Genomic DNA, 17669 nt, shown 5'->3' with positions numbered 1-17669 from the left:
ACCTCCACGTTGACATTCCGGATCTGCACGTTGATCAGGGAGAACTCCTGCTGCAGAGTCTGAGGCAGTCCCAGCTGATCTGACTTCTTCTCTTCCAGGATACTGCTTGGGGGGTCTTCCTTTAAGACTAGCAGGAGAGAGAGGGTCTCCAGTTGTTGGAAAATGTTTTTTGAAAATGAGTCAGAGAGCAGTTCTGGGGTACCTGCCAGAACTGAAATGCACAGAGGGGCACCTCACCTAAAACATCAGTTTAACCAATTACCTTCTTCCTCCCCATGGCTCGAGTTGTGCTGGTGATCCGTATCTTGAGTGTGAAGGGTCTTCTCTGGTTCCGGCAGAAGAGAAATGCTCTCAATGAACTCATCAACACCATCTAATATGTCATTTGCACAAAGCTGCAACAAAGGGTAAAAGATCTAGGTCTCCGGAAGTCAGCGGAAACGTTCATCGAGTCTGGTTCTGACTTAAAAATGGGACTCACGAAGGCTAAAAGACGTCAGCCCAAAACTGAGACAATCAAAATAGGTTTTACCCACCACCAGCTCCCCCTGGTTAAATACACAGGAGAATAGGCTCTATTATCTACATGGAAATTTTTCATCCTGTTCATCCTTTATGCAAGCCTCAGAAAACATTATTTTAAATTCCAAGCCTTTGTGGAGTTATTCAGCTAACCCAAGACCAAAAATGAATACATGGTACTTTCTGGAGAAAATATATTTGAAAGGCAGTAAGGTGATGATACTTGACCAAAATGCTCAAGAGTGACTTCTTACTAAGCAATGTTGCACATTTTTTTAAATTTTATTTACTTGTTTGTTTGTTTGTTTTTAAGTAACCTCTACATCCAATGTAGGGCTTGAACTCACAAACCTAAGAGCAGGAGTTGCATGTTCTCATTCCCAGGTTTCAGCACCGAAAAAACCCCAAAACACAATAAACCAAAAACCCAACTCCACGGTGTTGTAAATTTCAGCCAGCATTTTCCATCCACCCTACACGGAGCACTGTGGGGGAAGCAACACAAGGGAGGTGTGGCTCCTGCCTTTAAGGAGCGTGGCCACTGAACGAAAGAACCACACTGAGGCGGGAACACAGCAAGGGGCCGTGGCAGCAGGTCACACCAGGTGCCACCGTGGTTCGTGGAAGAAACAACTTGTGGGGCAAACCTTGAAAAAGGCTTCAGAGAATAGGTGCCACTGATGGATGTAAAGGGCTCTGAACACTGCAGAGCGTAAGGTTCAACTTCCTAGCTCATTTAGAAGAGAAAGAAATTAAGCCCACAGGCCATTTGCTCAGTAGGCTATCTACAGTCTCCTACTGGGACAGGAGAAAAGGCAGTCGGAGGCTTTTCACGCTTAGAAGTGCCAGATACGAAAGTTGGCTCTTGGAGACCGCAAAGCCTCAGTGTGGCCTATACAAGCCACTCAGCCAACCATCAAGTATTATTAAATGTCTGTCATGTACCCTCTAACTTCCACAACTACTAACCTTTGGTTTTGTTTTGTTTTAAGGTTTCCAGCGTACCCGGTTATACTCCTCCACAAGGGTGCTGAATACATACCCTCTGCATCTGGGAATCCACCCGCCACATTCTCAAGGTCTGATCCCGTGACCACGTGACCAGTTGGTAGTCCTTGGACCCTAGAAATCACCAAATAAGAATCCTGGAATTTTTGGAGGGTGGGGTGGGGGGTGCGGATTCAACATCAACTTTGCTACAAGTTGCAGGGGAGCGAGATTCCTCCCTTCATTTGGCCATCCATCCATTCAATAAATACTTTCTGACCAACGCCTATATGCCAGGCACCGTTCTAGATACTAGGGCAACGGCGCGAATGCAACAACCTCTGTCTTTACAGAGCTCGCAATCCAGTGCTGGCAACAGACAAACAGATAAATACGCGATAAAATGTCTGGGAGTGATAGCGCTCTTGCAAAAAAGGATAAGACAACTGCCGGCGGAGCTATTTTTAGACAGGGCTCCCTGAGGAAGTCGCATTTGAGCAGAAACTTAAATGAAGCGAAATAATAACTGGCAGGTGAGCAGGTGAAAAGGGATGCTGGGATTTAACGTCACACTGAACTTTCGCCTCCACAAATGTTCCTCCTTTTACACGCTCCAGAGGAGCTGAGCGTGAATATGATTTTTTGAAATGAATTGCTTTAAAAGCATAATGACACCTTACTGTTTGAAAAGAATTTTTTGGCAAAGAGATGCATCTCTTCATAAAATGGATAATCGATCTTGAATGTTCTTAATGGCCTGAGTTACATTTTCACATATTAGGTCTGGTCAAAGGGAAATTATTCTAAAAAGGTTTAGAGAGCTTTATGAAAAATCAGGGCATTTCAGAGTAATTAGGTCCTATCTAGAATCGCCTTTATGGCCATCCTTAGACAGCCGAGAATTTAGAAGACTTTAGAATTTTAATTTCATCCAATTCCCTCATTTTACAGATGGGAAAATGGAGGCACCAGAGCACATACTCTGTCCGAGCTAACAGGGTGGGTGAGGAGCAAAAATTCCTTCTCTGTGTCACTGCCTTCAGTTGGGCCTCCGCTCCTCAATGTGTCAGCATTTCCCTGTGTGTGCCCCACAGGACACAGCTCTTTTGAATAACTGCCTGCCAGGAGTCCCCTCGTACAGACCCTGCTCGTGTCAGCCACTGTCTGTCTCCACATCTGGCTTCTCTTCATATCCCTGACTGAAGAAAAGTTATGCCTGATTCCCTTCTAAACCCAACTCCTCCACCAGTGCCTTCACCCCCATTCTCTCCTACTCCCACAGGGCCCTTGCTTTCCCACGCCCTCCCTTTCTTGCACCTTCTCCTTGCCCTCAGAGACAGGGCAGCAGCTCTCACATCAACTCAGTCTGCTCCTTGCCTTTGAAGGCAATTTCTTTCACGAATCCAGTCCCTACTGCCTCTGTTCACGTTGCCTTGTAGTCTGGCTTCTATCCTCAATCCGCTTTTGGAACTCCTCTCTTAATGATCATATGGCCTCCTATTTGTACCATTAAGCGCTTTTCTCTTATTCTGCACATCCATCCTTCGGCAACACCTACAACCAGCAACTGCCGCTTCCTTCATGAAGCATCTTCTTCCCCTGGCTACAACACCCCGATTCTCTTCCTACCTCTCTAAGAGCCCCTGCACCGCAGTGAAAACCAAAATTAAACCAGTAAAAATTGACTAGGAAGACATGGCAGTAAAAATAAAATGGGGCAGCCTGAAGTTGAAAAAGAAGTGAAATACAGGAATACATGCAGGATGATTAGACTTATAAAAGGTTCGACAAGCACACTGAAACTATTTCAAGGGATGCGCTAATGGGTGGCAAAACTCTAAAAAAATAATCATTCTCATGAGTGTTAGGACGGCGTGTCCTTCTGGGGAAGGGAGGGCACTGTGATCGAGAAGTTTCTGGGGTTCTAGCAATGTTCTCTTTCTAGACCCTGGTGGTAGTTATGTACATTTTCGCTTCATAATTTGTTAGAATGTACACGTTTTATGCAATTTTCTAGACAGATGATATACTTTACAATAAAAAGGAATTTGAAAAAAAAAGCACCTGTAACCAGTACTCAAAAATCTCGTTACTGACTAGACGGTCCCAACATACACAATTCACCCTGCTGGCTTACAGACAACACAGATAGCTGAAAATGGGTTGCTAAAACCTTTTCATTCCAATCCAAAACTACAGGCCAACCTCTCCCTGCCAAACCATGAGGAAACTACATCTTCTATTTACGATGGCAAAATGCAAGAGAGGAAGTTGAGAGCCAAAGTCATGCATGCAAATTAATGGGATAAAAACCAAGCAGCCTCATGTTTCTAGAAGCAGGGAGATTTGGGAAATAAAGACGGGAAAATTCAGGGGGTGACCAAATGAGTCCCTTCAAAAACTATCCTGGAAGAGGCTTGTGAAGTCACAAACAAGCCGGGATAAGAGGACTGCTCTGATCTCAGGATTACCAGAGACCTTTCCCGGGACTCTGGACAGTCCACACCACTCCACTGCCTGGTTTTCCGTCTATCATATGGAAAGACCTTGAAATTGCATAAAACCTTTAGAGATCACGACAGTAAGGTCTCAAGAAAAGAGAGGCTGCAACTAAATTGGCACACGGAGCTGGTGGAGAAGCGGAGGCCGAGGGCTTGTGATTCCCATTACACTCGACCTTGCATTAGTGAGGGCTGGCTAGATGGAGCTTCAAGAACCATCCCCGAAACTCAGTGGCCTAAAGCAAGGACATCTTGCTCCCTCTACACCCCCACCTCATCCTTGCTGCCGACGGGCACAGCTCCAGCTGGAGTCTTGCCAGCTGCTGTGGCAGAAACAAAGAGAGCGTGTTAATTGCACAATGGCCGTTAATGCTTCAGCCCAGAAGAGACGGCATCTCTTTGTTCACGTTTCACGACCAAAGCAAGACGTTTGGCCAAACCCATCTTCAGGCAGGTGGGAGATAAAACACCACCACGTGCCGTGAAGAGAACTAGGGTTATTTGGTGGGCAGCGCTGATGACGGCCTCAGGTCTCCTTCCTCAACAGAGTAGAAAGGGGCGAATGCCAGACTTCTGAGGGTTCTGACCCCAGAGTTTTTCAGCCCCAGAGATGATCCGACAGGAAGTCTATCAATCTCTTCCGGATCTCTTCCACACAGGTGAGAGATGACACTGAACATAAGAGAAGAGGAGGAAACCTGGGAGAGAAACCACAGCCGTACACCCCCTTACCCATCTACCGTGAAAGGTGGCGACCCCCCTGACTCTCTCATTTCTAAAGCCCAGCCCTGAGGTGCCCATGCTGGGCCACACGGCCAACCCTGACTGGAGATGCCGTGGACCACGGCTCAGGAGGAAATCAGGCTCCCCCTCACCCTCCTTCTGTCTTCTCCACTGGAACTCCAGCACCACATCATCGTGCCCCACAAAGGTATGCACTGGCGTGTTCAAGTCAAAGACGTTCCACAAGAGAAGACTATTTTCCCTCCGCAGCTGGGGAACCATCACAGTCACCAGTCCATTGCTGAAAGGCTACGGCAGGAAAGGGAAAAGAAGGTGATTATTCCAGGGAGACTCCGCTGAATCTTGAATTACCCAAGTTGGGATGCTTTCCTGACTAAAATAAATTACACGATGGGGGGATCCCAACCACTCGGGGGAGATTTTTTTCCAATACCGTAAGTTAACCATCACATCTACTTTCCTTCTGAATTTATTTTACTTTTTCTTCGCGTGGAAAGGACCACAGCCGGTAAAAAATAAAGCTAAGCCAAATCCTTGGAGAACTTTAAATTCTGAAACAAGCAAATGGCTCTGACCGCTGCGTATCATGAAACACTGTGTCGCATCCTAGCGCTTCCCCAGAACGAGTGTGCAAGACACCCTGGGGAAAACCCCAGAGCGGCAAGCAGAATTCTTGCCATGTGGACACACACCGGAAGCACACATCCACATCAGGCAGCACCTCCCTGGCCCCAAAACTGCAGCTCTTCAGAGGAAAACCCTCCAATTTCAGGACTGACATGTTTTACTTATCCACACCTCATCTGCTAGGGAGCTGAGGGGCCCATTTGGTAGATAATCGGCCTCTGTTCTTTAAGGAATAAACCACAGTCATCTAAAAGCACATTTATCTTCACTTGCCCTCCTGGCAGCACTCCTGGACTTCTCTGTTTATTTTTTAAAGTAAACATATTAATCCAGAGAAGTATTTCAATGCATAAGAACAATGTCTGATTTCTTGACAAGCACTCCTAGATGCAAAAGCCACTTAATCCCTAAATTATCTTCTATGCTCCACAGAGTCTCGGGGTGACAGCCTAATGCAGAAATGCAGCTTTATTCACCTCTGTGCTCCCTTTCAAATTGACACTGAGGACAATAGATTATATCTGATCAGCAGCTATCAATGTGGCAATGGGAAAAATTGTGGGAAGGCTGATAACAGCCTGCCCCCCACCCCATCTGTGGCATTTTATGGTTTACAAAGCATTTCACACACAATTTTTCAAAAGGAAAGGCATATTGTGCATGTGCTAAATGCCACTGAATTGAACATCTTACAGTGGTAAATTTTATCACAATAATAAAAAGGAAGACCTAGTAAAAATTATTATTCATATTCTACAGAGGAGGAAACTATTGCTCAAAAGCATCCAGTAGCCTGCCCAAGGCCACACAAACATTAAATGGCTCATTGCAACATTATTCACAACAGCCCAGATATGGAAACGACCTAAGTGTCCATCAATGGATGAAAAGATAAAGACGTGTTAGATATATTCTACGGAATGCTATTCAGCCAGGAGAAAGAAGGAAATCTGCCATGTGCCACAACATGGGTGGACTTGAGGGCACTATGCTAAGTGAAATAAGTCCGAGAAAGACAAATACTGGGTGAGGTCACTTACATGTGGACTCTAAGATGGCTGAATTCACAGAAACAGAGAGCAGGATGGTGTTTGCCAAGGGCTGATGGGTGGGGGAAATGGGGACATGCTGGTCAGATTTCCAGTTGAAACTTCTAGTTAGAAGACGAGTAAGTTTTGGATCTAATATACAGCATGGTGACGGGAGTGAACAATACCATATTACACTCATAAAAGTTGCTAAGAGAGTAATATCACATGTTCTCAAGCCAAAAAAGAAATGGTAATTACGTGATGTGACAGAGGTATTAGCTAACGCTATGGTACCAGTAGTCTTGCAATATATAAGTGTATCAGACACCTTGAACTGACACAATGTTATATGTCAGTTATATCTCAATAAATCTTGGGGAAAAATTAAATGGCATCGATGGATCCCAAACCCAGGTCTTCCGAATCTAAAGCCAGAATTCTTCCCACCATCGGGAAGAAATCCACTGACTGAAAGCGCTTCAACCCTGTGGCTCCATCTCCCCACTTCCCCTGCCCTTAGTGACCACCTTCGTGCTGCCCGGCTTCCCAGGTGGTGGCCGGCAATCCTAGTGCAGATTCTTCCCCAACACTCGAAGCGCCAGTTTTTAAATACCTGTGCCCCCACCCCTCAACCAGGACAGGAAGTGAAAACTGCCTCATGGAGAAAGTAAGAGAAAATGGCCCTCGTGGCCCTCGCCCCCCCCCAACTGGAACACCAAGGTGAAGCTCCCCAGCAGGAGGTGGGGGGGTGTCCCGCTCACCGTGTATCTGGCCTTCCAGACGGGCACCTGGCAAGGGAGAATACTGAGGTATTTCCGAGGCTGGCGGTAGTCCCAGAACTGGAAGAAAGAGAGCAGGATAATGTGTGAACTAAACGCCATCGAAAGACTCGACAACCGAAATGAGCCCAGCTTCGCTCTGTCCTCGGTGTGTTCCACGCAGCCCCCTGGCCCCGGGACCGTGGCAGAGACACAACCCTCCCTCTCCCATTTACAAACATTCCCGGGGAATTTCCGGACTCCACGAGGACTGGCCCCGGGGGGCAGATCACCATCATCATCCTGCCTACTAAACAGCCTTGTAATTGAAAGGTAAGAATAACATTTTTTCACGCCACATCGCGTTTACACCGTGTAGGGTAATGTAACTAGGAACTAGGCTAATGTACTGACTACTCACTGCATTCCAGAGTTTAGAGCTTTCAGCTCTGTATCCCGCTTAATCTTTACAACCAAATAACGGGTGTTATTCATCTCTTTTTCAAATGAAGAAGCTAAATTACTGAACAGTCTAACTCGTGCAAGGTCACACCCGCTCCGCCACCGCCCCCGAACACGCGGAACTTGAGGCCGCGGAACATATGAAGGTAAGCCAGACACACTCTGCCTGAGCTGCCTGTGTTTTCCATGATGGGACAACTACACTTAGAGCTTGAACATTTGTCATGAAAGCAGGAAATGGCAGAGCACAAAGGCAGGAGGACCGAGAGTGAGACTCTGAATTACTCAAGTACTAAGAAATTATTTTCTCTTAAAAAAAAATTTTTTTTAATGTTTATTTATTTTTGAGACAGAGAGAGACAGAACGTAAGCGGGGAAGGGGCACGGAGAGAGGGAGACACAGAATCCGAAGCAGGCTCCAGGCTCTGAGCTGTCAGCACAGAGCCCGACACGGGCCTCAAACTCACCAACAGTGAGATCGTGACCTGAGCTGAAGTCGGGCGCTTAACCAACTGAGCCACCCAGACGCCCCACTAAGAAATTATTTTTAAAAATAGATGACTCCCTCTCTCTCTGCACCTCCCCTGCTTGGTCTCTCTCAAAAATAAATAAAACACTAAAAAAAAAAAAAAATAGATGACAGAAGCCATTCTGGAAAACAGTTTGGCAGTTTCTTAAAAAGTAAATGAGCACATACCACTGACCCAGTGATCTCAACTCCTGTGTATTTGTCCTGGAAAATGGAAACGGTCCATTCCCAGAAAAATCGATACATGAATGTTTATAGAAACTCTATTCATAATCACCAAAAGCTGGAAACAGCCCCATCAATGTCCTTCAATGGGTCAACAGAAAATAAACTGTAGCAGTATATCCATATAGTGGATTACTGCTCGTCAATAAAAAGTATATGATCTATCGATTTTGAAAACAACTTGGATGAATCTTGAAGGCACTATGCTGGGCAAAAGAAGCCAACTCAGAAAGTAAGATACTGAATGTATCCATTTAAATGACATTCTCAAAAAGACTAAACTACAGGGATAGAGAACACAACAATGGTTGCTAGAAATCAGGGGTTCAGGGAGAGTGTGGCTCTAAAGGAATCACACAAAGCAATTCTTGTTCCTTCTGACAACACTTTATTTTTGTCAAATTCGGGCTCCATATTCAAAATAATAAAATTTTTAAGATGTCTTTTCCAGCTAAACTGCCTCAGCATTTCCCAGATGGCCACAGGGAAAACTACAACTTGCTCCCTCAACTTGTAAAAGAAGGGAAGCTAGACATCATTAGGTCTGCTTGGCATTCTCCAGATTTTTAATTAGCCCAACACTTTATGAATGCTTTCCTGTTACCAAGTCTCCCATATGTGAAAAACAAGCAAATAAAAAAATTCAGTCTCCCTAAGCTAATTACATACAAGTAAAACATTAGTATTATGAATACATTTTGGCAACTGGTTACTTGTCATGTCGGACAGAAGCATATTCATGCGCATTTACAGACTGTCACGGTAACTGTTAACAAAAGTAATCCTTTTTTTAAAAAGGATTATATAACTTAGGAGACAAGGTAGAGGACCCTGGGGATTTGACCAAGTCCTCGCTCACCAGAACACGATCTTATTCTCAAGGCAACCACTGACAGTCTTACGGAACGATTACATATTGCATGTGAGTGGAGGACTTTGGTCTGTTTCAATCTGACAGACTGGTCACTATAAGAACCAGAGCCATGCCATCCTCCCCTTCATAGGTGATTTCTGCTTTTCTCTCACTTGCCAAAGGGCCTTTGCTACGAGCTACAGATCAGAAAGGAAGGCTTCTGAAGAAATATCAGAAGAGCCTCAGGCAAGAAAGAATCACATTCTTGAACAGCGTCATAGGTACAAGACTCTCTCGGTAAGGTGACCCTGACCCATGGGCAGACACACACCTGTCAGGATGTACCGAGGAACCGTGTCTGGATTTCCAGGACACTTTGTCTAAAGAAGGCAATGTTGTAAAATAGGCTGCTTAACTCAAGTTCAGGAAAAAAGGCAACCACCTAACCTGGTATGAAGTCATTTCATTGTGGTCATGTTCTATTTTTATTTTTATTTCCTTAATGTTCTAATTTTAATAGCCATAAAAGAAAAATCCTTTTCTTTCTTTTCGATCTAGTTCTAAGCCTCCATTCAACAGTTTTACAGTTTAACAATTTCCTAACTCGAGTGAAACATTCATTCAACGGCACCTTGTTCCAGTGCACCCCTTAGAATTCAGAAAATAAAAATATAATAAAAATTACTATAATTATAAGCTAATATTTCTTAAGGTAAACTTAAGAAAATGATTATGTAGGGAAAAAAAAGACATACTGACCCTTATCTACAAATTATTAAAAATAACGGTTGAATATTATGCAAAGTGCCTCTAAACTCCTACCCTTTCTGCAATTATGCTATTTATTTACATTCAATAAAAACTGCTTTCCATCCACCAGGATATAGTGGAACACATCAAATACCATGTCAAAAAATCTCATTTAATACGTAGGCTAAGCCTACAAGTAAGGAACAGGGGCTGAATCTCACAGGTGGAAACTAGCCAGTCACCTGCTTTAATACCTATGGAATCCCAGCCTCACAGGTGGGAAAGACGTCACTGAACGGCGACAAACTTGAGGAAAGAGGAGGGGGTGAACTGGATGGTTTCTGGGTTCTGAACTTGGGCGACAAGGTGACAAAAACCCAAATCCAAAACAAGCAAACCCACAAAACCCCGCTGTGGCACATAAAAGTAAATTCCAACCCAAAGGGATGGACAATCCTCAAGGCAGAAGTTAACTTTTTAGGCCGTAGTGTCTGAGTCTAGTTTTGCTGACCACACCGCAGGAAGACGTGGTACGGGAGCCTATGTAAACAGAGCGTTAAATCAACGATGCTGAATCGCAAAACTGCTAAGTCAACTTCTGTGGTCAAATCTCTGTCCTTCCAGACAGGGACCTGACCTCAAGGAGGACATGTGGAACGAGGCTGACTCTGTGCCCTGCAACTTCCTAAACACAGCACATCCCACAGTCGGGAGAGGAGCAAACAACACAAAACGTCACACTCCACGATAAACCACAAACACGAGGGTCACCGAAACACATAAACCCTCGAGCATTTCCAGCAAGTTACAGAAACTAGTAGAGCAACTCTGCCCCCGACTTTTTGCGGTGCTGATGACTGAAGATGTCCTAACTTTTGCAGACATGATCATCTTGTGAGAAAATTGCTATTTTTCCACCCCAGGGAGACGAACCACAAACTCGGTAACCTTAACAACGTTGGGGGCTTTTCTCCTTCACTTACATACATCTGGTGTGGTTTTTTGGTTTGGTTTGCTTTTGGTTTGTTTTTTTTCTGAAAGCTGACTTCTTGACAACTTTGCAAATAAGCTTTTCCTTTCTAAATGCTTTAGTCTCTGACTCCCTTTCACAAAGGGAAAGAAGAAACCGTCTAAACAAATCCCAGGAGCCACAACGGAGATACGCTACCCCATCATTCCTACTGGCCTACGTAACCAGGTTTACGTGCCCGTGCACCCCTAAAACACACACATTGAGCTCACTTATTGTAGCTTTCTTTCCAAAGAAAGTGCTGTTACGAAATCTGGTGCCTCCCACACACGGAACCCCAACTGTCCCAGTGGATCACTCACCTTGACAGAGTTGTCTTGGCTGGAGGTAGCAAGAATGTGCTCGATGTCTGGGTGCCAGTCCAGGCCATGGATTTTGGAGAGGTGGGCTGCGAGGTACTCCACTGCGGTGCTGGGTTTCTACAACAGGATCAGCACCGAGTGTTGTCGATTTACAAATCACTCGTTGAGGGTCTACCATGTAACGGACTGTTACATGGGCAGCGGGGGGACACAAGAGTATTACCAGATCCTCTCTCTATCCTTAAGAAACTCCCCTTTTTTTGCTTAAAACAAACAAACAAACAAACAAACAAACAAACAAACAGAAAAAGACTTATCCAGCTCTCCTTCACACATGCTTGGCATATGGGCCTGTGAGCCAGATTTCTTTCTGCTCCGTCGCCATGCGTAGTTTTAATGAAGGACACAAGGCGGTGTGTGCTCTTCCCCCAAATAGGACAGACTGCAGTGTCGGCCCCCCTTCCTCACTATCACTCAAGGAGAAGGGCTGAGACATGCAAACAGACCACCCCACCCCACGATCCTGGAGGTAAAACCACCAAATTTAAGTAATCGAGCACCAAGACCCAAGAGAACAAACACACATTGCAAAAGAAAACAATACATGATTAATAAGCTTATATAAGACCAAGGCAGAAGGAAACCTCAGAAATATACATTAAAGTAAGACTTTACAGGGCGCCTGGGTGGCTTAGTCGGTGAAGTGTCTGACGTCAGCTCAGGTCATCATCTCCAAGTTCATGAGTTTGAGCCCCTCGTCAGGCTCTGTGCTGATAGCTCAGAGCCTGGAGCCTGCTTCAGATTCTGTGTCTCCCTTTCTTTCTCTCTCGCTCTCTCGACCCCTCCCCTGCTCATGCTTTGTCTGTCTCTCGCTCAAAAATAAATAAAACATTAAAAATTTTTTAAATAAGGGGCGCCTGGGTGGCTCAGTCGGTGAAGCATCCGACTTCAGCTCAGGTCACGATCTCACAGTCTGTGAGTTTGAGCCCCGCGTCGGGCTCTGTGCTGACAGCTCAGAGCCTGGAGCCTTCTTCGGATTCTGTGTCTCCCCCTCTCTCTGAACCTCCCCCGTTCATGCTCTGTCTCTCTCTGTCTCAAAAATAAATAAACATTAAAAAAAATTTTTTTTTAATTTTTTTAAAGAAAATAAAATATTACTAAGCTATCAAATTAGAAGACATATGTAAATAACACTCAATGCTGACAAGGCTGCATTTGTCACTGCTGCTATTTATACCAAATAGCACAACCTTTTGGCAAAAAACTGACAATTTTTATCAACCAACTTCAAATTTTCCTTTCTTAAGAGAGTATTTCATTTCACAAAAAGCTTTAGATAACAAAAGATGTTCATCTTGGTATTATCTGGGCTACCAGAAAACCAGAAACAACACAAATAGTAAGTGGGGAATAATTAAATTTTAGAGTCAATTATGGACTAGCTATCTGATCCAATATGATATAGCCACGAAATGTTCTACTTAGGGATTATAGCACAGGGAAAATGCATGTGTTGTAACGTTAAATGAAAAAAGTACAGGGGCACTTGGGTGGCTTGGTCGGTTGAGCATCTGACTTTTGGTTTCAGCTCTGGTCATGATCTCACGTTTTGTGGGGCTGAACCCCACGTCAGGCTCCACAGTGACACTGTCGGGCCCGCTTCGGATTCTGTCTCTCCTTTCTTTGCCCTTCCTCCTGCTCATGTTTGCTCTCTCTCTCAAGATAAAAAAACATTAAAAAAAAAAAAAAAAAAAAAAGGCGTGAGCGGGAGAGAGCCAAAGCATAAGAGACTCTTAAAAACTGAGAACTGAGGGTTGATGGGGGGTGGGAGGGAGGGGAGGGTGGGTGATGGGTACTGAGGAGGGCACCTTTTGGATGAGCACTGGGTGTTGTATGGAAACCAATTTGACAATAAATTTCATATATTGAAAAAAAAAAGCGTAAGAAAACACCAAAATGTTAGCACTTGCCTCTGAGTAATAGGTCTATAAATCACTTTTATTTTTCCTTTTATATTTCCTACAAAGAGCATCTATTACTTCTATAATTAGTGCTGGTCTGTGAGGTTAAGAGCCGTCTCCAGAATCAGGCCTCCCTGAGTTTAAATCTTGACAACATACCATGCTTCAGTTTACCCGTCTGTAAAATGGGGATAAAAAACCACTTATTTTAAAGGCTAGTCATATAGAGAGTTCTTAGAACAATGCCTGTGCATAATGAACGATTAGTAAATGTTACTATTATCAGTCATCTGGGTGTGTGAACGAAATCCAACACTCCCACGGATACTGCACTTTTTTAAGGCTGTGATGCCTGGTTCCATCAGTGCCGCTTTGACATGGGAAAGTGCCAGAGAAGTAAGAATATGACCTACGAGTTTCACAATCCATGGGAGCAAAAGTCTCAAGTATTAGTGGAACAAAACAAGGTTAAAACCCTTTAAACAAAATAGATAAAATTGCCGAGGGAAGTCAGGATTGTTAGTGCAACAGTCAGAAGGCTAGAAAGGAACAGTTCGGCAGTCGATCTCTGAAAGACAAAGAACCATGCCAGTCTGGAAAACAAGCTAGTTTTCCAATGCTAGTCTGGAAAACAAGTACTGACAGGGTTGATGGCTGAATGCCACATGGTTTACCTTGCCTACGGCCTGAAAACATTCTAAAGCAAATATATATGCTCTACAAATTAACCAGATATTTTATTTAAACCATTTACTATGTTTAAGTGCTATGCTAATGACGAAAGGAATAAAACCAGTCGCCAATTTAAGAAATAAAGACAGGGGCGAATGGCTCTCACCAGACTGGACGAAGGGACACAGACAAAAACTAACACATAGAAGGTGCACCCGGCCACCTCTACTTACGGACTCACCTGCTCACCTGAGAGCCACCTAAGGCAGAGGGCTTCGGCGGCACACGCTGCCCCAGCAGGTCCTGGCACCGAACGCGGCAGGCTCCGCGTCTCCGCTTCATCTCCTTCCCCTCTCCCCAACCACACGACCAGCTCCCTGCCACGAGGGAAGGGGCGAGGCTGCCAGGGCCACGCTGAGACTGGACAGTCAGCACCCAGGCTGACGGTTTTGGGAAAACGACAAGTGGGTGCTCCCCGGAGGCTGAGGAGCTCTAGCCTCCAGTTCCAGAAAGCAGGAAGCAGTAGGACACCCCAGATCTTACAGAAAGAAGTCGACTGCTCTGTGCGTTACTACCCAATCTCCGGCAGGTAAGTTCGGGGGGCCTTTCCCCGAGTCATTGTCCTCTCCGATACCAACAAACCGAACTCCGAACAGACTCTCCGTGGCGGCAGCTGCCCGGGACCCTGCCCCTCTTCCCTGCCCGTCAGTTACATGGGCTGTGCGGGGAGAATCCGGGCTCTGCCGGCTCTTTGGAGGCTGAAAGGACAGCTAGACGTCTAAGGGAGGATCTGAGCACGCTACATACCTCGCCTCAGTGATTTATACCAGAAATACTCAGGATGGAATATGTCCTAGAACAGCTAGTTTGCACTTCACAATTTGGGGCAGGGGTAAGAAGCCTGCTGACCATTCTAGAACAGTGTCTGGTTCCCAGGCTCGACCTCCTCAGTGACCCATTCGCTATGATTATCTTCATTTTGAAGATGAGGTAACTGAGGCTTGGAGTAGTGGAGTGGCTCACCTGACATCATAATTAGGAAGGAGGCAGCAAAATGGGGCCCTCACTTAGGTCAGGCCTAGTTCATTTGCTTAACCACTGATCGGCATATTCTCTATCTTCCTTCAACATCAGTTTGATCACGAAGCAAATGTCGTCTGGCACTGTGATCTTAAAATGGCAATTTGCCACACTGCAGAGGACACCCTGGCTTCTCAACACAAGTCCTGCTACTCACAACATCCTCTTCATTCCCGCTGCGAGGGACTAAAGACCACCTGGGGTGGGAGGGAAGCGATTACTCACCCGCTTGTCCCATATCCGCACGTCCCCATCATGACTGGTGGCGAGGCAATTAGCATTTTTTTTATTCCATTTGACCTGTGAGGCACCCGCTGGAAAGAAAAATCAGGGGAAGAAAGCTGCTGCCGTCAACTCCTCTGGAACCAGAGTGGAGTGTGTCCAGGGGGGCTGGATAACGAGTTCTGGCTGAATGAGAACAGAACCCTTCAAGTTTCTAGGACTGCACCAGCTCCACCATTAAAGAGAAAATGAAGCCAAAAAATAAATGAATTAACACACTGGAACAGGATCAGAGGCACCTAACGGAGGAAACAATCTGACTTAGGAAAAAACTCTACAGGTTACCTCGGCACAGAAGCAGCAGGGAAACATAGTTTCTCATGAGCAGCAGTTCAACATGGCTCTGTTGGCTGGAAACTGACTACCCCGCACACAACCTGGCTCTTCATCATCCCCGACGACCAACCTGGAGCACCCACCCAGAAGAGCCTCAGCTCAATGCCTGCTCCTTCCCACTTACTTGCTCACCTCCTCGCCTATTTAGGAGGGCAATCTTGGAGAAACAAAGGTTCCTCAGCTGAAGAATAAGCCTCCATGTTGCTCAATTCTGCCCTCAGAAGGGTATGTGTACCACCCCCCTCCTACGCTCTCTTCTCCCATCAGCGGCTACACGTGGTCACTGGCCCTGCATTAGGTCAGGGAAAGGGAACGTCCCTGGCACCGTGAACTGAGTCCTTTCCCCACTCTGCCAACAAAAAGAAGTAACAACAATAACAAAGGAGCTACTTAAGAGAGGAGGCATAGTGTAAAATGCCAGAGGGGTTGAGGTCTGTCGAAAACCGGGACACATCAGCACTTCTGGTGGACTCTTAAAAATAACCAAGCTGGGGTGCCTGGGTGGCTCAGTTGCTTAAGCATCCCACCCTTGATCTCAGCTCAGGTCATGATCTCGGCTCAGGTCATGATCTTACAGTTCATGAGTTCAAGCCCTGTGTCAGGCTATTTGCTGACAGCGCGGAGCCTACTTGGGATTCTGTCTCTCCCTCTTTCTGCTCCTCCCCTGCTTTCTCTCACTCTTTGTCTCAAGATAAATGAAGTTTAAAAAATAAAATAACCAAGTTAATTAAGTTAAACCAGAACAACACGACAGCTCTGCTTCCCATCTCTTCTTGTCCTCGCTCAGACAACACATAATATTTCTTCCTTTGGGGTGCTGTTTACTAATGGGGACACCATAGCGAATCCAGGGCTTTGGAAAGCAACCTGAACCACGAGGTCTAGAGTGACACCAACAGAGCAAGGACTGAGAATCTATTACGAAACTGACTTGGTGTCCAGAAATTACCTCTGCTTGGTTCTGGGGACAGTCTTTGTTTGTTTGTTGTGTTTTTTGCCTGAGACACAGGACATCTTAAGTCACTGAAGAATGAATGGTGGAGACCCCTAAAGGAGGAAGGTAGTACACTACTCAGGAGACACAGTTTCTTAGCAAGAAAAGGTATCAGCTCAAGGAGAAGGTGAGTAAGAAGGGTCTGTCCCATTTCCTCATGATAGAATTACTTGAAGACTTTCCCCAGTGCAGGGGTCCATCAGACCATGAAGCCTTCCAAAGTGCTCTGGGAACCGCCTAATTCAACCTGTTTTACTAGGCTCATGACAACAGAGTCAGAGGTCCCAGACCACAGGTGTCCTCAGACAGAGAATACTCTTGAATACACACATGCTCTTGCTTACTCCCCACCCCAAAGGTATAAACAACGTGCTCATGGAGAGATAGGAACCATGGCCTCTGGGAAGCAATACGAACCAAGGCTGAACCTCTCAGGGAATGGTAGATCAAGCAGCTTCCAAAAATCTACAGCTTCTCATTTGCCTCTTTTCTCCTCTTTGCTACCCTGAGAAATCTTTGCTACCCTGCAAAAAAGAAAGAAGACTCCCCTACCTCTATTCTTTAGAGGACTCAGAACAGAAAAGAAAGCAATCAGAAGGAGTGGGTTGAAAAAAAGAACTTTCTTTTGGGAGCTCCTCTAAAACCAACCTAACTTAGAAACCTTTAAGTAGAAGCAACAAAATCCCGGGGGAGCAACTGAGGCATTTATAGACCATTTGTGTTTTCATTCAGTTGGATGTCTTCTGCAACCATGTCTGTGCCCCATCATATGTCTCAGACCATAACTGCCTAAAGGTTGAGGTGGCGGGGGTGGGGGTGGGGGTGGGGGGGGCCCAAATCAACAGATTTATTACGCACTTAGCACAGAGGCACAGGGGCTTGACTCCCATGCCATTTAACAAACATTTACGGAGCATCTCCTTGAGTCAGGCACAAATGCTGACCTTGGGCTACAGCACTGAAAAAAAGAGATGTGGTCCCTAACTTCACAAAACAGATAATCCACCTGCTTAATATAGGTGT

At 45.4% G+C, this 17669-nt stretch overlaps 1 protein-coding gene across 1 annotated transcript in view; it reads right to left on the bottom strand.

Annotated features, from left to right (window-relative positions):
• Window positions 1-17669, bottom strand: part of WDR59 (WD repeat domain 59) — an 85091-nt gene that overhangs the window by 35269 nt on the left and 32153 nt on the right. Inside the window, 7 exon segments of the mRNA XM_030299723.1 lie at window positions 3-127; window positions 263-395; window positions 1565-1644; window positions 4886-5042; window positions 7174-7251; window positions 11322-11438; window positions 15260-15348. Of these exon segments, the coding sequence (XP_030155583.1) occupies window positions 3-127; window positions 263-395; window positions 1565-1644; window positions 4886-5042; window positions 7174-7251; window positions 11322-11438; window positions 15260-15348 (779 nt within the window).

This window comes from Lynx canadensis, chromosome E2 (assembly GCF_007474595.2).
Source record: "Lynx canadensis isolate LIC74 chromosome E2, mLynCan4.pri.v2, whole genome shotgun sequence".
In the NCBI taxonomy this organism is placed as follows: domain Eukaryota; kingdom Metazoa; phylum Chordata; class Mammalia; order Carnivora; family Felidae; genus Lynx; species Lynx canadensis.
Note: the sequence above shows the minus strand (reverse complement) of the source record. Positions and strands in the feature narration are given on the sequence as shown.